The sequence below is a fragment of the Mobula birostris genome, chromosome 30, assembly GCF_030028105.1.
Source record: "Mobula birostris isolate sMobBir1 chromosome 30, sMobBir1.hap1, whole genome shotgun sequence".
In the NCBI taxonomy this organism is placed as follows: Eukaryota; Metazoa; Chordata; class Chondrichthyes; order Myliobatiformes; family Myliobatidae; genus Mobula; species Mobula birostris.
This window is the reverse complement of record NC_092399.1, coordinates 4,420,688-4,441,954: the sequence shown is the minus strand read 5'-3', so window position 1 is coordinate 4,441,954 and position 21,267 is coordinate 4,420,688. Positions and strand designations below refer to the sequence as shown.

The following is a 21,267-nucleotide window of genomic DNA, read 5'->3' as shown; positions in this document are numbered from 1 at the left end:
AGTAATAAGCTCTTCCTAATTCTACATAATTACTTATCAACTTTTTGCCTTAAACTGTCATCCAACCCAACCCTCTGTTTTCCTGGATCACATTTGTTTCCTCCAAATGTCATGCTGCATCTGCAGAACCTCCATGCACATTGATACACTAGTTACACTTGTGGAAAAGCCAAACTGCCTTGCAAGTTTCTGTACCACCCAAGGACATAAAAATCCAACATTTGTCCGATACTACAAGAATTCACTTGAAGCACAGAAAGTATTCAGTATTTGTACCACCTTGCTTCAGTGACAAAGATTCTGAGTAGTGCTGGATTCATTAACTGATTTTTTAAAAAAATAAGCACACTATTTCTCAGCTGTGGCAAAAATGGTCACTCTATAGTAGTTAACTGTCCTTGCATATCATACTAATGTTACCTGCTGCACGCAGTCTTCACACCCTTCGGCACGCCTAATATATTCAGCATTAGATTTTACTTCATATACAAATTAATGTCTGCACTTCATTTCACAAATATCTGAAATGCTTTTGGGATTTAACATCTGAGTTATATTTAGAAACAGCAATTAAAAAGAACTCCACAAGAAATGCTGATATAGCATAACCTCCAAGTGATTGACCAAATCAACAAGGGAGTCATTTTGGGTCCTGGAGAAATGCATTGTTTTCCTAAATCAAGTTTGCATATCATTGAGTCAAATGCATCCAGCCCCAAATTATGGAATGGACCCAAAGGTTTGTGGTCAAAATCAGTTATTAAAATAAACGGCTGGCAGCGGATGCCAGCCTTCAGAATCTGAATACTCCACATAACTTTTTTTTAATACAAAAAGGCTGCATCATCACTGATGAAACATGATGATAACTGAAGATTTCACTAAAGTATAATTTTCAGTCAGTGTTCTATATGAACCGAGTATTTTCTGACCCATTTCATAGAGCTCACACCAGTTACAAAACTTGAAGATAATTACCAAAAGACAGGCAAATAAATTAAACACTGGTAAGAATTAGCTTAACTGCTGTGAATCAACACAATGGGTGGGAGTGGGGGAGCTCAAAATGCCAAATTGTAACTGAATCTCAATATATATATAAATTACATTATTGATAATATTAAACCAAGTTTTGATCAATTAAGAACAACTCATTCTTTTAGATGAGGTGAATGGTGCAACTTGGGCCAGAAGTGGTTTCACTGCATGTTGCCTAATTTTGGAACATTTCAATTAGGAAGAGAATGGATAGACCAAGTTTGTTTCATTGGAAAGGCTGGTGGGGGTGGGGGGGGGGGGGGACCTGATAAACAATTCAAAATTATGAGGCAGAGACAAGCATTCAATTTTTCCCCCCATAAACCTCTGCCTTCGAAGTTAAGGCAAGGAGTAAAAGGATTAATGAGGATGAGAGGAAGGATTTGTTCACCCAAAGGGTAACTGTCATCTTGAAAGCATCAACTGAGAAGGTGCAAGCAGATACTAACAGAACCTAGATGAACATAGGAGTCTACAGACCAAGTGCAGGTAAACCAGACTGATATAGACGGGTGCTGGATGATTGGTGTGGACGTGTGCTAAAAAGCTACTTCTGTATGGCTGTAGGACTCTTGTCCACAGGTCAAGCAGGCACAACATAATGCAATTTTAGTTGCCCATCCACAAAGATTCTCAAACACAAGACAAGACACTAGTGCTTCCCTCCACAATTACACTGTGTTCACTAGGGATTGAATATACAAGGCATGATAAATTTGCAGATGATATGAAGTTGATGCTGTCGATAGCAAAGGAGGCTGTTTAAGCAAGCATGTCACTGATCAGCTGGGAAAAATTTAGAAAAGCAATAGCAAATAGCTTTTAATCATGGCGAGGATTTTCCTTATGATGGGGGAGTCCAAGACCAAAGGACACAGTCGCAGAATAGAGGGGCGTCCATTTAGAATGGAGATGAAGAAGAATTTCTTTAGTCAGAGTGGTGAATCTGTACAATTTGTTGCCAATGCTGGCTGTGGAGGCCAAGTCATTGGGTATATTTAAGGAAGAGGTTGATAGATTCTTGATTGGTCAGGACAAGAAGGGATACCAGGAGAAAGCAGAGAAATGGGGCTGAGGGGGAAAAATACATCAGGCATGATGAAATGGCAGAGCAGACTGGAGGGCCAAATGGCCTAATTCTGCTCCTGTATCTTACGGTCTAACTATAAAATAATGTTTCTAGCAAAGCAAGTGAATGTAGGATTACAAAGCAAATTCTAGGTCCTAAGATTTGGTTGATGAATAGAGCTGGGATTTCCTGTTACGCTTCTATAAAAGATTGGTCTGGCACACAGAGTTCCATTGGTCACACTATATGAAGGATGTGATTGTGTCAGAGGGTGTGCAGGGAGAGTTATTAGTCGATGCCTTGATTGAATTATTAAGTTTAAGGCTATATTTGCTTTCACTAGAGTAGGAAAGCCTGAGAAGTACCTGATAAAGAAGTAAACAAAGTTACCAGACAGCAGACATCATTTTCTTTATTAGGTAGGGTGAGAAGTGCTGGTTGGAGAAGAGTGTCTAAGAGGAAACAGTGTGGAAGGTAGGTGGTTTAGTGGGTGATCCAAGAGCTATAATTTGCACCTCCGCACCCCTATATAGAGGGTGAAGTCTGCAATATACTGCCTTAACTGGCAGAGGTAGGTACTCTCACAACATTCAAGAAGCATTAGGACAACTCTGAATTAATAAAGTATAGAAGACTACTGGCATAATGTTGGTAAGTGGAATTAGTGAAAATGGGTACAACTGGGAGCCAAAAAGCATGTTTCTTGCCTTATGATTATGACTCTCCGAGTGCTGTAAGGAGGATTGTGCATTTGCAATCAATTGCATTTTCAATCTCTTACCCCACTGTCCACCCTTTCTGTATTTCCAACATTCTTGAAATTGATGCCTATTTTACTGCACATTGCTTAATAAAACCGGTAACTGCAAAAACAAAACTTCTAGTACTTCATGCAACTGTTAACAAGCTACAACTTTACAATAATTTCTACTACCAATTGTTATTTTTATCCCAATAGGTCAACATATGTTGCATTAATTATAGCAACTAAAAGTGAAACATTTCTAACTGCTTATCAGAGGAAAAAAGGCCAGCCTCAAGCAATAGAACAGTTACAGAGAACTGAAAACATCACAGAGATTACAAAAGAAGTTCAAAAGGCACAAACATTTGAGAACATAGTCAATATCTTTTTATGGAGCCATTTTTTGTAAATTAGTGCTTTGGAATCTGTTATACCTTCCCAAAAGCAATGTGGTATTCCCTTAGTATCTCAGTTGGGTAAGACAGGCAGTCCCCAGGTTATGCAAGAGCTCTGCATTCCAGTGTCATCTATTAGCCAATTTTTTCACAAGTCAGAAGCATCCATTTTCTATAGAATTGTATTTCTCTATATTTGTTATAATTCTTTCATTTCATTGAATAGTCACGTAATCATTACCCATAATTAAGACAATGGAATATTTTCTAAACCCAGTCATTAATAGTGTCAAACATTACATTGGTTTTCAAAATGTTTTAAAAGTTTATGAAGGAATTTGCGTAAAGTCAGATTCCCACAAGTCAGGTCATTCATAACCTGGGAAATCCCTATACAGTATATGCAAAGGCAACAAAGCATATAATGGTCAACAAACAGTTCATTTGAAGTTGACCAGAAAAAACAAGGATATGTCTCAAAATCTAAACACGCCAATCATAAATACAGATCAGACTTCCAGGTTAGTTATCAAAAAATAAAATTTAAACCTAATCCTTCCAAATTGTAAACATATTAGAGCTTAACATATTTAAAACTTTAAACAATGTTAAAAATTGTGCATTTATCCCATCTCAAAATTGTGCCAGAATGAGCAGATTCAAACCAGAATCAGATATTCCCCTTCAAAGGTAAAAGACTCCAAAGTCACCAGCTGGATTTCAATGCACTCACCTAGAATACAAGCACAGTCTGGTCTATTCAGCTAACCAGTGAACTGTGCCCAGCCAAGTTGCAAAATCATACTGGAGTAAGTACAAAAATGTTTATCTTTGCGCTTAAATCTAACTCATATGGTAAAGACAACCCAAAGGTGACATTTATGCACAATTAATTTCAAAAACCATCCACATTTAAAGTATAATACTACATTCAAATTTAGATGGGCTGCATGGAAAATGAAATAGTCGGACCATATATAGTATTGTGCAAAAGTCTTAGGCACCCTATATTTATGTATTTCCAAACATTCATTTTCCAAATGATTTTTTTGTACTTTGTTAAAAGTAGCATATTAAGTATTAGACCACATTTCAAATAAAAACTTGATTACTTTGTAGGTGTATAGCCCAGCGCACGATTAACAAAGATAACAAATAGGTGCTAATGGTCAATAACATAAGCTGAATGAACTAAACTTATTAACTGAAACAGAAACGACTGCAGTAGAAATCAAACTGAGTGAAGGATAATGAAAATAAAAGATGAGGGTGTGACAGGTTAACCTTCAAATCAATTCTTGCACCATGGCAAGTGTGAGCATAGCAACAAGACAGGGTGGTCATCCAGCATCAGCAGGTCTTTTGCAAGCAGAAATTTCATGGCAGACAGGAGTTTCGAGATGTGCTGTCCAAGCTCTTCTGAAAGAGCACAAAGAAACTGGCAAGGTTGTGGACCCGAAACAGAGGTTGGCCACAGAAGCTGAGTGCAGCTGACGAGAGATACATTAAACTGACATCCATTCTAAACTGGAATTAGTCCAGCACTGCTATTAGCTTTGAACTTGCAGAAACCACTAGAACACAAGTATACCCCCCTACTGTCTGGATAAGTCTTGTCAGAAGTGGTCTTCATGAAAGATTACCACCAAAAAGCTATTCTTCTGAAGCCAGGACTCACCTACACACAAAAACACAAGGACTACGGTGCTGAACAACGGCAGCAAGTGCTTTGAACTGATGAGTTAAAATTTGAAACGTTTAGCTCAAACAGGAGGCAGTTTGTAGAAGAGCTGGACAGCTCTACACGGACAAGTATCTGCAGCCAAAGGTGAAGAACGGCAGAGGTTCCCTGCAGAGTTGGGGCTGCGCTTCTGCAAATGGAGTTGGTGATCTGGTCAGAATTAATGGAATCTTCAGTGCTGAGAAGTACAAGCAGATTCTCATCCCTCCCACAATATCATCAGAGAGGTGCCTGATTGGTCCCAACTTCATCCTGCAGCAGCACCAGTATCTCAAACACACGGCCAAGGACAAAGAACTATCTTCACTGAAAAGAACAAGGAGTTCTGCAACAGATGGCATGTCCTCCACAAAGCCCTGATCTCAACATCATCGAGACTGTCTGTAATTACCTGGAGATAGAAGCAAGCGAGACAGCCAAAGTCTGCAGAAGAACTGTGGGAAGTTCTCCAGGATGCTTGGAACCACCTACCAGCCAATTTTCTTATAAAACTGCACACCAGTGTAGCTAAGAGAATTGATGTAGTTATAAAGGAAAGGGTTATCACACCAAATATTGAATTGATTTATATTTTTACTATTTACTGCTCTTTATAGTAAATTATTTGATATGTTAAAACTTTCCATTTCACTAATTTTGAAAGCATCTTCATTGTATAGAATTATTTTCTTTAATGTGTGCCTACGACTTGCACAGTACTGTAGAAAAACAGCAGTCACTTTTGTGGACAGAAACACAGAAACTTTAGACTGCAGCTAAATGCCAACACAGGCAGTACCAGTTTCAGATGACAGCTAATTTGCATTTTTCTCCATTTGCATGTAGAGGAAAGCATTCTATTCTTAAACAGCTCCTTCAATGACAGTTTTATTAAATATTTGCATTGTAAATTTTCACTGCATAACCAAATTGATAAATTCATTAATTAGATTCAATAATGTGTTCATAAAATTGGAAGTGAAACAGCGGCAAAAAAAAATTTAGGAAATGCCACCCATCCTCAATATAGCATTAAACTCTGCATTGAAAAGTACGCATCAATACTTTATAAAAAAAATACAAAAATTAAACTAGTTTTTAATCAGCCACTTATGCTAAAGTTTGGTGATTCAGACTTTAAACTGTTAATCTACAGATCAGTGTGGCACACCAGACACTGAACAAGTTGTTAATTCTAAGATACAGAATTTATTATAGACACTGATCTGTCAGTTGCCATATGCATAGTATCCCATCCCTCTAACCACTACGTATTCTTCCGTCACCATATCCAGCTACCCATTATCCCCATATTCAATCTGTAGTATTTCACCTATAGTCAGAATCACAGCACATAAACTGCCCCAAGACACAGTAAGTTCAATTGGGTACCCATCTACACTAAATCCTCATCAACATCAACTACCCTCCCATCCCCACAGGTTTTCCTAGCTACATTGACAATTAAGCTTTCCAACATACTTTTTGTAATGTGGAAGAAAATCAGAGCACCAGAAGAAACTCATGTGGTCACGGGGGGAATGTACAAACTCTACAGAAGTACTGGAAGTTGAGATGTAACCCAGGTACCTGGAATTGAGATAGCAGCTGTTAATTACGTCACTGTGCTGCCTATTCTTGGTGCTGCATTTGGGGCAGTAGTCTTGGTCTCTACCAGCAATATCTAGCACAGCTAAAGACCACTCATCTGGCTATTGGCATTGTGGCTAAGAAAAAAAAAATCCTGGCCAACAAGTACCTCAATTTGTATAGTGTCTTATAGCTTTTATATGAAATTCAATTCAGGAAGAGTACAGAACAGATTCACTAGGATGTTCTCTGAAATGGAGGACAGCATTTATAGGGAGTTCGGACAGGTTGGATTTATTTGCCCTAGAATACAGGAGGCTGATGGGAGACTTGTGTAGAGGTTTACAAAAGGATGAAGTTCTTGAATAGTTTCCCCAGGTTTGGGGAATCCAGAACCAAAGAGCACAGATTTAAGGTAGGAGGGAGAAATTTAAAAAGGAAATCTAAGGGGCAAGTATGAATTACAATAATAGCACTGGAAACTCATTTGGACAGGTATTCCCAAAGGAAAGGCACAGAGGAAGTTGTCCTAATGGGATTAGCGCATATAGTCAGCATTATGAGAAAGACCAAAATTGCCCAACTTTTCCACTGTACGAAAGAATGAATATTGGTTAATACATAATCTAGCTTTTACTATGAGCAAATACAAATTTCCTACAAGTGGGACACTGATCCTCCAAGCTAATCACAAAACACTGAGTCTCAAAGTACAACTTCTCACCCCAAACAACTGCATCTTTAGTAATGCAACCTCTTATTCACAATACTGAAGCGTCAAACAAGTCTATATATGTTCAAATCTTGGCCTAACCACAGAACCCACCCACCTTACCCCTAACTTTGGAAGGGCAGCATGGAATACATTCAAATTTGACAAATCCTTTACCAACAAAATCTGCAGTTTTCAATTTGTTCTTAAACTGCAGAGATGTATATGATTTTTGATTTAAAACTGCCAACTTAATCATCTTTTACAACAAATTTCTCAGCCACAGAACAAGTGATTCCATGGCAGGAATGACTACCAGTTCAATTGGTGAAGGATAAATGTGCTACTCAGGTTAAAAGACCGTTTTATCAGATAACATGGAAGAAATAAATGTTTAACTTGGATCTATTCAGACTACCAGGATTAAATAATTATCCAAAATAATTTCCCTTTTGTGGTTATTTACTTTAAATTCAAAACACAATAATTAAATATTTTGATTCAAAATCTTGTGCCTTCCAGCAGTATAAAAGTGCAAGTTTAAATGGAAACTAGTGGTAACCATCCTGAATCCTCAACTACCAAATGATCGTGCTTACAAGACGAATCCTGTTGAAGGCGAGTTTGCTAGGTCCCCATTTGCAAGGGCAATCCTAGCTGCTATTTAGAACTTGGTGGTGTTACAACTTTAATAATGGAAGTATTCGCTAACCAGGTTCAACAGTTATGACTAGCAATAATGAAGGTATTCATGCCCAAAGCAGATGGTGAGATAGCGACGTTACCCACGATCTTCTAAAATGATGTGATTTCAAGGTTGAGAGGCATCAGTCTGCAATTTTCAGATGGTTTTTACTGCATCACTGTACCTGAACAATGGAGAGTCAACAAAATCCAACAAGCAGGTGCCTCGCAAGATACATCACTTGGTATTTTTATACAATTGAATACAATATCTGACTTGAACAACAGAAAATAGAACTATAACAGCTTCAGACATCGGTTTATCTTTAGTGCTTATTATCCAGACTATTAATGTGAGGAATTTAACACTAATTTCATTCACTAACATTACCAAACCTCACAGCTAAAATAGACATCTCTTGTTTGGATTTACAGAACTTAAAATAATCTACTGTTTAAGCAAACTCTCCTCCAAAAGAAAATCATGGTTTACTGTAGCAGCCATTGTGACCTTTCTGTAGATTGCCACCACCACAATATCAAAGTAAGCGGAACCGCACATCATTGCATTAAAATCCAACTGAAACAGAGATATTCCCAAATTTCTTTCAAACATTAAAAACATTTCATTTGTCAGCTGGAACTGGTCTAAAATGCAAACCACAGTGACTTAAATCTAGAGATGAATCCTTTACACTAATTCATTGACCAGAATTCAGAGTCAGTGAAGGAAGTAAATCTTTCTACAGTGATACAGAGCAAAATGAAAATGTATTTTTTTAAAAAACAAATAGTAGGTCATCATCACTATTCTGTTCAGTAGCTGTACCCTAATCCTTTAATTAATTTACCCACATAATTCCTTTAACTATACAAGGAGCTAGATTCAAATCTTATATTAACATGGCCAGTGTCGTCATCACCAGTTTTGTTTTTCAAACTACAAGTGGAAAAAAAAATCACATTTATGCCAATACACTTTTATTATGATATACTTGTGTGACACCTTAAATTTTTCTCAATGCTTCATCCTGTTGTAATACAAATCAAGAGTATTTCCCAGATTCTATCCAAGTTTGGAAGGACAAAACTTAAAGCGTTAATAATTGCAGTGAGGGATCACAGTGCAAGAGTACACTGAACATTTTCACATCCCTACTTTTTGTTTTTTGAGATCCCAGTAACATTCATAAATCATCAAATTCAGACAAAATTAAGATTACCAGGGTTGAAGTAAACAGATTGTTGTGTGTGTGTGTGTGTGTATATATATATATATTAAAAGAAACTTAATACTCAAAAGTTTCAATTGACTTTCAAAAGTTGACAATTTTCACCATTTTACAGCTTTCCAACTAACATTTTTTAGTATGACCAACCTTTTTAACACACTCCTCCTCCTCTTGACGTTTTTCGTAATGAGAAAAGTCATCAAAGATGGAGGTCGTATGCTTGTAACTGGCAATAATTTTCAGAACCTGCTTGGCTTTTTCCAAGGGCACCTCCTGAGTGTCTCGGGAGTTGGTGACAGGTTTATTCTCATTGTTTTCCAGGCGAATGTGCCGCAGCTGACTATTGGGCACGTCCTTCACAAATATCCACCTGACGTCAAACCGTCCCTTCCACTTGTCCTGAGACCATACCCCAGCACAAGTGTTGTAGTCTACAGTCGACTTCATCTCGGCAACACCACAGAAGTGACCACTCCCATTGACACTAAACAAGAGGTAAACAGGACCCTTGCCGTTCATGGTACGGTAGGCTGCATCCAGTCTCTTGTTGCCATGCTCAGTACTACACCAAATGGAATATTTAATGGAGCGATGGATGTCATCCTCAGAGTAGCTCTTTATGATGAAAACTCGTCCATGTTTGGGGTTCCAGTCAAAATCCTTGGGGTTATAGTTGTTGACAGAACGCAATTTCTCCAAAACAGGATGCGCTTCCACTGAGGCAGAATTTGAATTCCCATGCACCAGCCCAATACCACCAGCATCCACTCCATTTTGGCCAAAGCCAGCTGCACGGTTACGTGGTGCAACCCAGCGATTTGGTTGTGGCTGCTGCTGCTGTTGTTGTTGCACCGGCTGTGGGGTCACCTGCTGCTGCGGCTGGCCTGAGGACACTTGCTGAGGCTGCATATTGACCACCTGCTGGTTCACCGGCAGTGGAGGCGGCTGGCCTTGTTGCTGGCCACTGACTTGAGTTGATGGCTGAGGAGCAGCTTTGGCCACTGTCCCTTTGTTATCCCAGGTACCAATATCCATATTATGTTTAATTGGAGGTGGTGGTAGAGATGGCCCACTGGACCCACCTTTTGCTTTCTTGGGTTGGGGTTTTGCAGGCTTGCTTGCAATGTCCGCCCATGAAGCTGGCTTGGGAGGAGCAATTGTAGTCGGTGGCATGGTATTTGAAGGTATCGCATTATTTGAAATAGTCGATATGGGATTGCTCCCAACAGCTGAACCTACCATTTTAGATACGTTACTAGCCACCTCGCCACCACTTATTTTCAGTCCTGCCATTCCTTGGTCAATGCTATTCATACCTGGTGCTTTATTCAGTGTGTCGTTGGCAAAAGTTGACTGTCCATCCATCATAGCTCCACCCAGAGAGCTAGGAGGATAGGCATAGCTGCTGGGGCTATAGCCTGAGCTCTGAGTGGACTGTCCCTGAGAACTGCTGGTCCCCCAAGCCGAGAAGTCCACACCACTAGGAAAGAAGTTAAACCCATGCTGGCTCAAGAAAGGAGTATTACCCAAAGTCCCTGGCTGTCCAAACATGGCATCAGGTAGAAAATGATGCTCTCCATTACTTAGCTGTCCGTACGATGTCAGATAGGGCATAGGTGGATCCCCTCCTGTAGACCAAGCAGCCTCACTCAATGAATACTGGAACCCTATAGATGGACTATAGTAACTTGGTAGGTAGGAGTCAGACATGGCAGTATAGGTATTGTTCTGCAAAACAAAAATGAATATATTCAGTAATGAAAGACATCATATGGAATGAGTATCTTTTAAGAATTTAAATAGCATTTAAAGTTTCAGCTTAACTGCCATAAAAAAGTGGAAATATTTCACGCCATTGCTACGATTAACGTTTTTCACACATCACTACAACTAGAAATAGAAAGAAAAATTCAACAAGAGTTTCAAGTTGATACAGTTTATTTCCATGATTATAAAACTGCTGCAGTTATGATTGGGAATTTCTTGGTACAAGGCCTTTTGGCTAATACTAAAGTATAGAACTTAAAAGCCATGTGAAAAATATGTGAACTATACTAAACATCATGAAATTAAGATTCCCAGGTTTATATTTCCTCAGAATTTGCTTGCGTTTTAAATTTTTTTTTTATTTCACACAGGGGGTCTTTCAAACCCAAGATATTTTGATAACAGATTGCATATACAATTGCATTATTGGGAAATGTGGGAAATTCCAACATGAAATCTGGTCAAAGGGCAGAATGCGTTGAACTCAGCACAAATTGAAGGTATGAAGATTATTTTGGTAGCATTCCATCTTTAGTGAAAATACTGTGAATTGCATATCTAAATCTAGCACAAAATCACCCCTAAATGAACAGAATATAGATATTAGCCTATCAAAAGATTAGATGATACTTCAGAAAGTAGCAAGCACCAACACATGACTTGATGCTGAAGGTGAAGTACATGGCTATTTACAACTTCCCTTTGCATTAATATTGCTCACAATGTCAAGTACGTTTTTAAAAAAAATCAGGGTAATGCAAACAATGAATGGATAAATCTTTGTCAAGCTAGACCAATTACTATTTTTTTTTGTATTACATTATTTTAAAATAATTTGCTCGATCAAATATAGACCAGGTTTGGCAAAGGAATTTGGCTACAAGCATCTCCAAGGAAGTACATAAATGCAATCTTTTTTATGATTGCTGAAACCCAAATTATGCACAATTATACTATATTATAATTGCCAGAGCATAACGGAGAAATAATTCAATTCTGCTGTAACAACTCCCAAGAAACATCCTTTGGAAAGGCACACACACAAAAAAAGGAAGCATTACATCATTCTCTAGCAGGATTGAATTAATACCTTATTTGGAGGGGCTTTCCAGCATGAACTGATTGCATAGTCAACTACCCAACAAATTATGCCATTAGATATTGAGGGGAGAGGAAAGAATTCCCACTGTTCTTATATTTAGATACCTAATCAGGAAGAGGCAAAAGTGACTTCGCCCATTTCTTCTCAAAGGTGTAACAAAGATAGACAAGAACTCAATCAACGACGTATATTTATGAAGCTACTTTAACTTAAGGTATCCCTGGAACTCAATATAACAAACTGAATATGCACCAACTCAGAAGGAAAAGTTGCAACTGCCTGCATTTATAAATCATATGGAAGTTGCTACCTATGATCAACAGTCAATATCGCACCTCAGATACTCTGAGAAGTCATTTCTTAGAAAGCAAGGTCTTCCTTTCTGTTAAATTTCACCATAAGTAGGGGGCAAAAACACAAAAAGGAGCAGTTTGGAAACGTATAGATTGTAGGATATCTAAAGCAATATTTCATCAAAAAAAAACAGAAACCAAGACATTTGTCATGGGACAGGAAAAGAGAACAGTTTTCACTTGCTCCTAGCAAAAGCTCAAATTTGAGATAGAAAGTTAGTGAAAAGAAGATTTAGCAGGGACATGGAGGGGCAGGGGAGAATGCAGACCAGAACTTATGACTGGAGGAAGGAGGAAGGAAATGCTTAGCTTGTAACATTGGAGGAACTCGGGGATAAAGATCTTAATGTTCAAAAAAGAAATAATCCACAAATGAGAGGCAGTTGTTCATTATACTGCAAATTAGCTTTGTGACAAATTGCTCTAAAAAGAACAATTCACACCTGATGTTTTGTTTACTGATTTCTGAAGAGACTGGAATTAAGTTAAATCTGGCAATCATAAAGGATCATACTTATGCCACCAGATTGTGTCAACATAATGGCCTGCAACACAAAGGAGTGAACAGATCCCACAATAGCAAATAAACCTATTAATACAAAAAGGTATCAATGGCTAATCTGAAATGATGAATTGATTGGAAGATTGAAAATTGAAAAGATGAGAGAAAAGTAAACAAAATATTAAGTATAAAATTAGAAAGAAAAAGCAAAAGTGGTCAAAAGCCTTCCCGTCCATGTACAAAAAGCCAGAGCTTGAAGTACAGCTAAAACATGGATAGTTAATGTGCGGACAGAAAATGTTAAAGCCAAAAGGAAATTGGGACCTTGACACAGGTCAAAAATAACAGTCCTTTAAATGAATAGCCCTACAGACAGGAATCAAATGCAGATTTGAGACAGCAGCTCTATCTCCATCAAAAAAGATCAGCATTTTGGACTACTTGAGAACTATAGTGGGTGGAAGAAAAGGGAGACTTGACTCCAGAAATGACTCAAACATTAGGTTTCTGGTAATAAGAGGGTGTGGTTAAGGACAAGAAATGAAAGTCAATGATTTAGTGACACAAAGGATGTGAGTCTGTGACTGAGGACAACCTTCAGCAGGATACCGAGGCCTGTGTTGTAGAGGGACACAGAGCAGAATTAGTAAGAAGCAAAAAGATCCAAGTCCAGATATTTAATAAATAGCTTGGTCCAACAACAGCAAGTCTGACTGGAAGTTCGGATGTTACTGTACGTATGGAAGTGATATTTACCTTCTAATGATTTAATGAACTCAGTATTATTTTCACTAAACATCTAACAGCTCGCAAGAATAGTCCTTGTGGAAAAGGAATCAATACTTCTTCACATTCTCTCCATCTCAAACGAAAACAGGAAGTATGGGGTATATACATCAAGGCAGCATCAGCAGAAGAGTTAACATTTGAGGCCAATGACCGTTCATTGCTATTATTTCCTGTGTTTTGTTATTATTTCAGATTTCTAGTGTCTACAGTTGCAGTTTTGCTCCCTAGGCCAGAAACAGAACGTTTAAAATTAAAATGCAGATGCTGAAAACCTGAAATAAAAACATGCTGGAAATACTAGCAATGAAAACTCAGTGATATTACCCCCTCCACAGATGAGGTCTGAACTACAATGTATCTGCCAAATTTTTAGTTTTCATTTTAATCCAGTTTTAACCCTTTTTGGTGCCATACTGATTAGAACCAACAAACTCAATGACATTAAATCATGTCGACCAACTATGACGAGACTCCCATGGTGAGAATTTTTAGAAAACATTTCAGAAAGAGTGGACTGCTTTTTTATGTCAGCCATGAAAACACCAAAGCTTCGAAATATTAAATATGCCTGCCAGCATTCTTGTCTTTTATTTTTGCCTTTTAATTCCTCTGTTCCAGACAATCACAACTGCACTAGGTCAACAGACATTTTGGAAAAAAAAGTTTCAAATACTTGGGTGTGTATTCCAATACTCTACTTGAATATACAGATGAAGAACCAAAATTAAGTTTAGTTGCTTAAGGGAGATATTAGAAGTGAAGAATCAAGAAAAACAGGAAATAAAAAACAATAATGAAAGCCAACCTTTCTCATCCTCTGTCTTGTGTTTCATAAGATACCAGTAAGCACAAAATTGCTTTTCTCTTTTTTTGATTAGCTTCTCAATGCACCCATTTTTCAACAAGCTTGACAGTCAGAATTTAATCAGAGGGACAGATAGCTTCTAATTTCCCACACAAAGCTCACACCAAATATACTCTGCAAAAAACATTGCCAAACATATTTCAAAAATTATACAAAGAGCTATTAAACATAATAATACTGTGTTAGCTCTTCTACATATTTTATTTTTGCTTTCTAAAACTGGCCATTAATTCAAAATGAATTGGCGACTCAACATTTACCTCAGAGACAATGAAGTAGACTAAAGGACACAATTACTTACACATTATCAAAAACTCATCAAAAACTTCATGAGACCTCAAAATAGTCTGCCCCCATCATAGCACTTTGTTTATTCAGAAATGTGAGCTGAGAATACACATTCAAGCAGGGGCTCCCAATCTCTTTCATGCCATGGACCAATACCATTAAAGCAAGGGGTCCATGGACCACATGTTGGGAACCCCTGCAAGGATGAAATATAATTTTGAATCATCTTGTTTGTGTCCTAAAGCAAATATTGGAGGTTGCTTTTCAGATTATCTTGAAATCAAAGAACGTGCCTTTCTTCACATCGATTTTAAAAACTATTTGGTGGGAACCAAGAAGCAAAACAGAGGATTTCCTGGAAATTTTGGAAACACCTCCTCAGCCAACAATTTACTGATTTCAGGTACTACTGTTCATTCACATGCACGAGTGTCGTCACAGAAGGCCTGAACAATCAAGTGCCATCAAAATGTTAATGTGCCACATAAAGGTCACTAATACTGAAAAAAGTGGTAAATACACAACTAACTGACAGTGCCTCAGAATAAGGGGACAGTACTTTATGACTGAGTTAGCACAAATTTCTTCACTCACTAGTTTGGTGGTCAATTAAAGAACCCCATGAGGGGCCAACATAATCAGTTGTGATAGTATAGGGTTAGGAAAGACAAAATGTTTTGGGTCAAGGAATCTGATACTTAGGTCCTGCCTGTTTGCCAAAATAGATTTTATGCCCTTTCCTTTATCTGACCTCTTCCTGCTTCATGGAAAGCCACACTACCGATCTCTGCCTCAATTGAGGAAATGGTTCAGTTAAGCTGTGGCTGGAAAGAAAGAAAAGATACAAGAACGGATGAGGAAAGCCTATTTACCATATTCCTATAAAATCCGTGGGCTGCTTGGACACAAGTGTTTCTCATCACAATATTTACATATTGTAACTGCAAAGAGTAACTGAAGAAAGGCTATATATTTAAAATAACACCAGAAAACCGGTCTCTCATTTCACCTTGTCCTAGGGTGATGGCAACATTATTCTGGAAGAACAGATCACAACTTAATTCCACTATACTATAACATCGATTAAAAATAATTTTCTTTCCCAAAAATCATAAATTGTTATTAAAATTCCACACATACTCACCTGCCTAGTCTGAGTGTTCAGATAAGGCTCAAAATCGTCATCATTCAGTGCATCCTTCTGGTGAACCGCTCCATTTTGCACTATAAAAAGAAATAATCAATGGATTATTGAGATGCAGCACTGAAACCGGCCCTTCAGCTGACCACAATCGTCAAACATCAGTCCTACTATAACACAATCTATTCCTCCACACATTCCCACTATCCCATTCCTAAATTCTACTAGTTATCCACACACTAGAGACAATTTAATGAAGCCAATTAACATACCAATCTAACTTTGTGATGAACGACACCACAGCACCTTGGGCAGGGGTTCCCAACCTGGGGTCACAAGCCCCTCTGTTAATGATAAGGCTCCATGGGATAAAAAAGGTTGGTTTCAAAGGTACATTAAATAACAGAGAAATGTATACAATATACATCCCAAAATGCTTTTTCTGCGCAAAACAAGAGGGGTGCCCCAAAGAATGAATGACAGTTAAATGTTAGAACCCCAAAGTACCCCCCAGCTCCCCTCCCTCCTGCACGTAAGCGACAGAAAATAACGACTCCCCCCTCCCCCCCACTGGGAAAAAAAAGCATCCACACCCATCACCGAGCACTCAAGTGTGCAGCAAAAGCAACAGCAAAGACGCAGACTTGCAGTACTCCAAAGGTTACGGGTTCACCCGGTATTCAACATACCACAGGCTCTCTCTCTACCAAATAAGGGAGAAAGCTGTCTCCATTTCACATTAGAGGGAACCCACACAATCACATGAACAAACAAGCTCTGCAGGTCAGGACTGAAACCAGGTTACTGAAGCTGCAAGGCAGAAGCTCTAATGTTTCCAACCTATTTTTATGCCATGGACCCCCTACCATTAACCGAGGGGGCCTGGGGACCCCAGGTTTGGAGCCCGTGCACTACACGGTGATGGGAAAGAAATGGGAGACAGAAATGCAATGAAAACCTAAGATTTTTAGGTCACACGAGCAGAAAACACCCAAGGATCAACTATAGTGCCAAGTAAATAACCAAGATTGATCTGCTTACAAATAAAATTGAGTGATATAAAATCAGGCGAAGAGAAAGCCATCTCTTTTAGCCTCCCATAAAGAACAGCTTTCAGAAAGAAAATTAACAAAACTAATCATATTTGCATCCTTACCAGACACTTACTCTTGCACTTAAGCAAGGGTTTGATTTGCATGACTCACTAACTCGCCATTTACTCAGTAGGCCAGACAAGCACGTGGTGTAACCATTCAAAGATATGGCATTCCTGCCAAGATAAAAATGCTTAATGCCTATGAATAGCAGCTTAGCTTTCCTGTTGCATGCTTTTGTTAATAGGGCATATCACCACTTTTAAAACTCCAGGCAACCAATAATAAGTTCCTTGTCCAACACTTGGAATAAATACAGTAGATTCCGGACAAATTGGGCCATTGGTTAATCAGGGCAGCCACTTATATGGGACAACGCTTAAAGAACAAAAGCAAATCCAGAAAATTACCAGGATTCTCTTCGTTTACTTGTGACACTATGCCACTTAATTAGAGCGAGAGAATGTTGTTGAACAGGTTCCAATTAGCATCAGTCGCATACATTTTTGTCGCTGTTAGACACTACATCATGCTTTGAGTGGACAGGTTTTAAAAATGGTGTCAGTTGCATGTGTTTATGTTCAAAAAGCAGTGATTTTTATCAGAAAATAATGTTGGCCAGAAATAAGCAGTAAGGCAATTCAAAATTGTTTTGCTCACTACGATTTCAACCATTCAGGCTTGGAGATGCCAGAAATGGCCAGCAGCGAAAATGAAATCATTTCACTACTTCAACAAGCTAGGAACTATGAAGAAGTTAAAGGTATGGACAATCACCTTGAATGTTACAATGAAAATCAAGATTTGGAGGATGCAATCATTGAAAACATTGTATGAAGGTAGTCCATTATCTGAAGTAGGTATCTGCGCTGATTTAGTTCATTTACAATCAAAAGAACATGGCAGCATACAGCAGATGAATTCCTCCATCAATAACTATGAGTAACTAATATAGTTTTATAATACCGTATTATCGATTGTGTACAAATTTGTCCTGCATTTCATTTAAATACATCATTTGTTAGTTAGATGGTAATTTGTTTTTTTTAAAGACCTTAACTATTTCCATGAAACTTTGGCTAACTAGGACGGCCACTTAATTGGGCCAAAATGTACTAGCACCGAAGAGTCCCAATTAACCAGAATACACTTCAGAAGCACCAAAAAATAGAGGATACTGGTATATAAATACTTTCATAATAACATGAACTAGAACCCTAGCCCAATAAATAAGTGTAGTCTTGTATGCTATTTAGTCACAAACTGGAAAGTCAGATTTGATTTCTATCCAAAATAATGTGCTAGAACATTCTATAATTTGTCTCAGCAATGCATGTCCAAGAAGGTACACAGATACAATGACCCCCGCAGAAAATGCAAAGCTCCTGACATATACAACAAAATTTAATCCTTCCAATCAAACAGCTCCCCAACAATATTGGAGCTCACATGCAATAAATGGCCAATCTTTATGTAGCAGACTATTTGTGTTACAAGTTGGAAGAAACTTTGGGGATTAACAAGGAAAATCTAGATTGGAAATATCAAGCCAAGTTTCTGGTTTGATACCTCCCAAGACAAATCAGCTACTGTTTGCATCACAACTAAAATCATACTAAAAATAACACTACTTTAAGTGGGAATGCTAAATCTTTGGAAGATTCTAAACTATGCTAATGACTGCAGCAAGTGATAACACAACCTTTATGAACATAGTCACAAATGCTTTCATTTGTGCCGGACTTGTATTTAGAGTTCACACACCAACGCTGGCAGAGAACCCAGATGCATCTTTCCAGAAACATTAATTTGGCAAACACAAGCCCGAAAATGTGAAATGATTATCCTAATCCGTCCTTTTAGTTAAATTATTGGCCAGCCTGAAACCTGCCTAGGGATTAAGTTTACTCCGTTCCCACATATATTTAACCTGTATTTGGGACCTATTACCAGATAACCAGTAAATGTACAAGTAAAAGATTTCAGGACAAACAAAATGTTATAATCTGGAAGGTTAGATTGATCAAGATTTAAATAACCAACTTATTATGGGCAAAGGATATGCACTGTTTGGCAGAGATCAATTACTAATTAAGGCAATAATCAGAATGGGAAAGCATTTAATTTTGATACACCAATGATGTAAAAGTATGGTGTTGTAACTACAAACATATTTATATTTGAAAGAATGTTTACTTTTCCACAAAGGCAGCATTACAGATTACACTCAAACCAACACAAACACATTTCCTATACATAAATAAACCATGGAGAGAAAAAAAACTAGTTCTTGCCTCAAAAAAAAATAACGACAGTGAACAGTGAAAAAGACTTAAGAAAAACGTAAACAAAATGTTGCCTGCTGCAGGAAATGATACAAAGCATAATAATAAATGTATTTAGTTTGCCTAATTGATACCAAATTACATTTATTAAAATAATTAAATGTTTACATTTAAACAGAGGAAATATTAAATTATGGACCCGACATAGCTAAAAGTATAAAATGGGTCCAAGCATCCCCAGCAGGTGAATGTGTTTATAAAGTTGGAGGGAGTCTTTTCAATGGAGAGTTTATTATATAAGATTACTTATTCAATAAAACTTGTGACACCAGAAACCGCAGGTGCAGCGATCTGCAGCAAAGAGCAAACTAGGTAAAGGAACTCAACAGGGTCAATTAGTATCAGAGTCGATGCGATGGTCGATTCCCTGAATCAAAACTCCCCCATTTCCAGAAGTGGAATGAAAAGACTATTTATTTGCATAATTTTAAACCCTCAACTCGTGGAACTGCTCCACAATTGAAATAAAAACCTAAAATCTCGCGAAGAATTGCGATCAATATTTGAGAATCTAAAGTGACGATGGTATTAAAATACATTAGTCATTCTTCCTGTTCATGGGGAAATGTGCGTCTTGTAACAAACTTATTTTAAGACAAACTCCCGTTCTGGATTCACACCTAAACAGGTATGAAGGTTGGGGTGCGTCAGAAGGGAAAGATGATTGGAGCGGGAAGGCAGTTCAACAGATGTATCAGGGGACTGACTGAACTCGAGACCCAGGCTTTCAGGCCTATCTACTGCCCTTTCCCTCTTCCCCTCACCAAGAACACAAGGTTTTCTCCATCTCAGGGGCGAGATTCGAGAAGGCAGGCCCGTTCTTGCGAAAGGAGGAAGAACCAAGCCCCGCTCCCGCCTTTCACACGCGGCTCCAGCCACCATTTTAGAATCAAACCCCCGGACAGGCCGAAACGGCAGGGCCTTCCGCCGCCCTGGCGGCCCCTCAGGCGGGACCAAACCACACTTTCTTACCTTTGTTTCCTTGGCCTTTCGGTCTCTGCGTCAGTAGGTTTCCACCAGGGTGAGCAAATAGGGAGAGAAGAAAAGAGGAAAAATCATTAATGGAGTGCCGAGGCTGCGGCCTAACAGCCACAACCACCACCCTGCCCGCCTTTCTGCCCCGTCTCCCCGTGTAGATATCCGAACGCCGACCCCGGTCGGTAAACACTGATGGTCCATACCTGATCCAGGACGCTGGTGGCCGACATTTCTTCATGAACCGAAACCGGGGGGTGGGGAGGGGGAAGGGGGGAGAGTCGTTACGCGGGTCCCGAGGCTGTGGGTTGGGCTCCAGCGGCCTGTCGGAGGTTGGGGTGCGGGAGGGCGCCGCGCAGAGATCGGGATTTATTTATTTTTTTCCTCCACCTCCCCGACCGATCGATCGATCGGCGCCGCCGGTCTTGTGATCGTGCTCTCTCTCGACGACTCGCCGCTCACTGGTCCTTCCCCGCCAGGGCCGCTGCTCCGCGCACTCGCTCGCTCGCTCCCTCCCTCACACAATGGCAGCGCCACTCACATGGGCCACAGCGGAAACCCAGTTTACAGGAGAACCGCCTGCGCACCGAGCTCGCCCCGCGCACTGCCCCGCCCCCCCCCCCCCAGGCTCACAGCAGCCCGGGCTCACGCCGTCCTCCTGACACAGCGCCACCTGCCGCCGACCTCCGCCCCACGCCATCCCCTTGCCTTCCCGCGGGAGGCCACTCAGCCCATCGGCCATCTACTTGATGCTTGCAAAGAACTAAATCGGGGGGTTCCCAACTTCTTTTAAGCAATGGAACCCCTACCGTTAACCAAGGAGTCCATGGACCCCCCCCCCGAGCTAAATTAAAGCTGATA

The 21,267-nt window shown here is 39.2% G+C and overlaps 1 protein-coding gene across 2 annotated transcripts in view; it reads right to left on the bottom strand.

Annotated features, from left to right (window-relative positions):
* ythdf2 (YTH N6-methyladenosine RNA binding protein F2) overlaps positions 1–20,999 on the bottom strand; it is a 34,245-nt gene extending 13,246 nt beyond the window's left edge. The window contains exons 1-4 of one of the 2 annotated variants that reach the window (XM_072247331.1): positions 20,613–20,999; positions 20,404–20,428; positions 15,996–16,075; positions 9,333–10,913 (exon numbers count right to left, since the gene is read on the bottom strand). In XM_072247331.1, coding sequence (XP_072103432.1) covers positions 9,333–10,913; positions 15,996–16,075; positions 20,404–20,428; positions 20,613–20,639 — 1,713 coding nt within the window. In that variant the 5' untranslated portion in view covers positions 20,640–20,999. The remainder of the gene's footprint in view (positions 1–9,332; positions 10,914–15,995; positions 16,076–20,403; positions 20,429–20,612) is intronic. The other variant, XM_072247332.1, reaches the window with a different exon arrangement.
* Between the last annotated feature and the right edge of the window lie 268 nt (positions 21,000–21,267).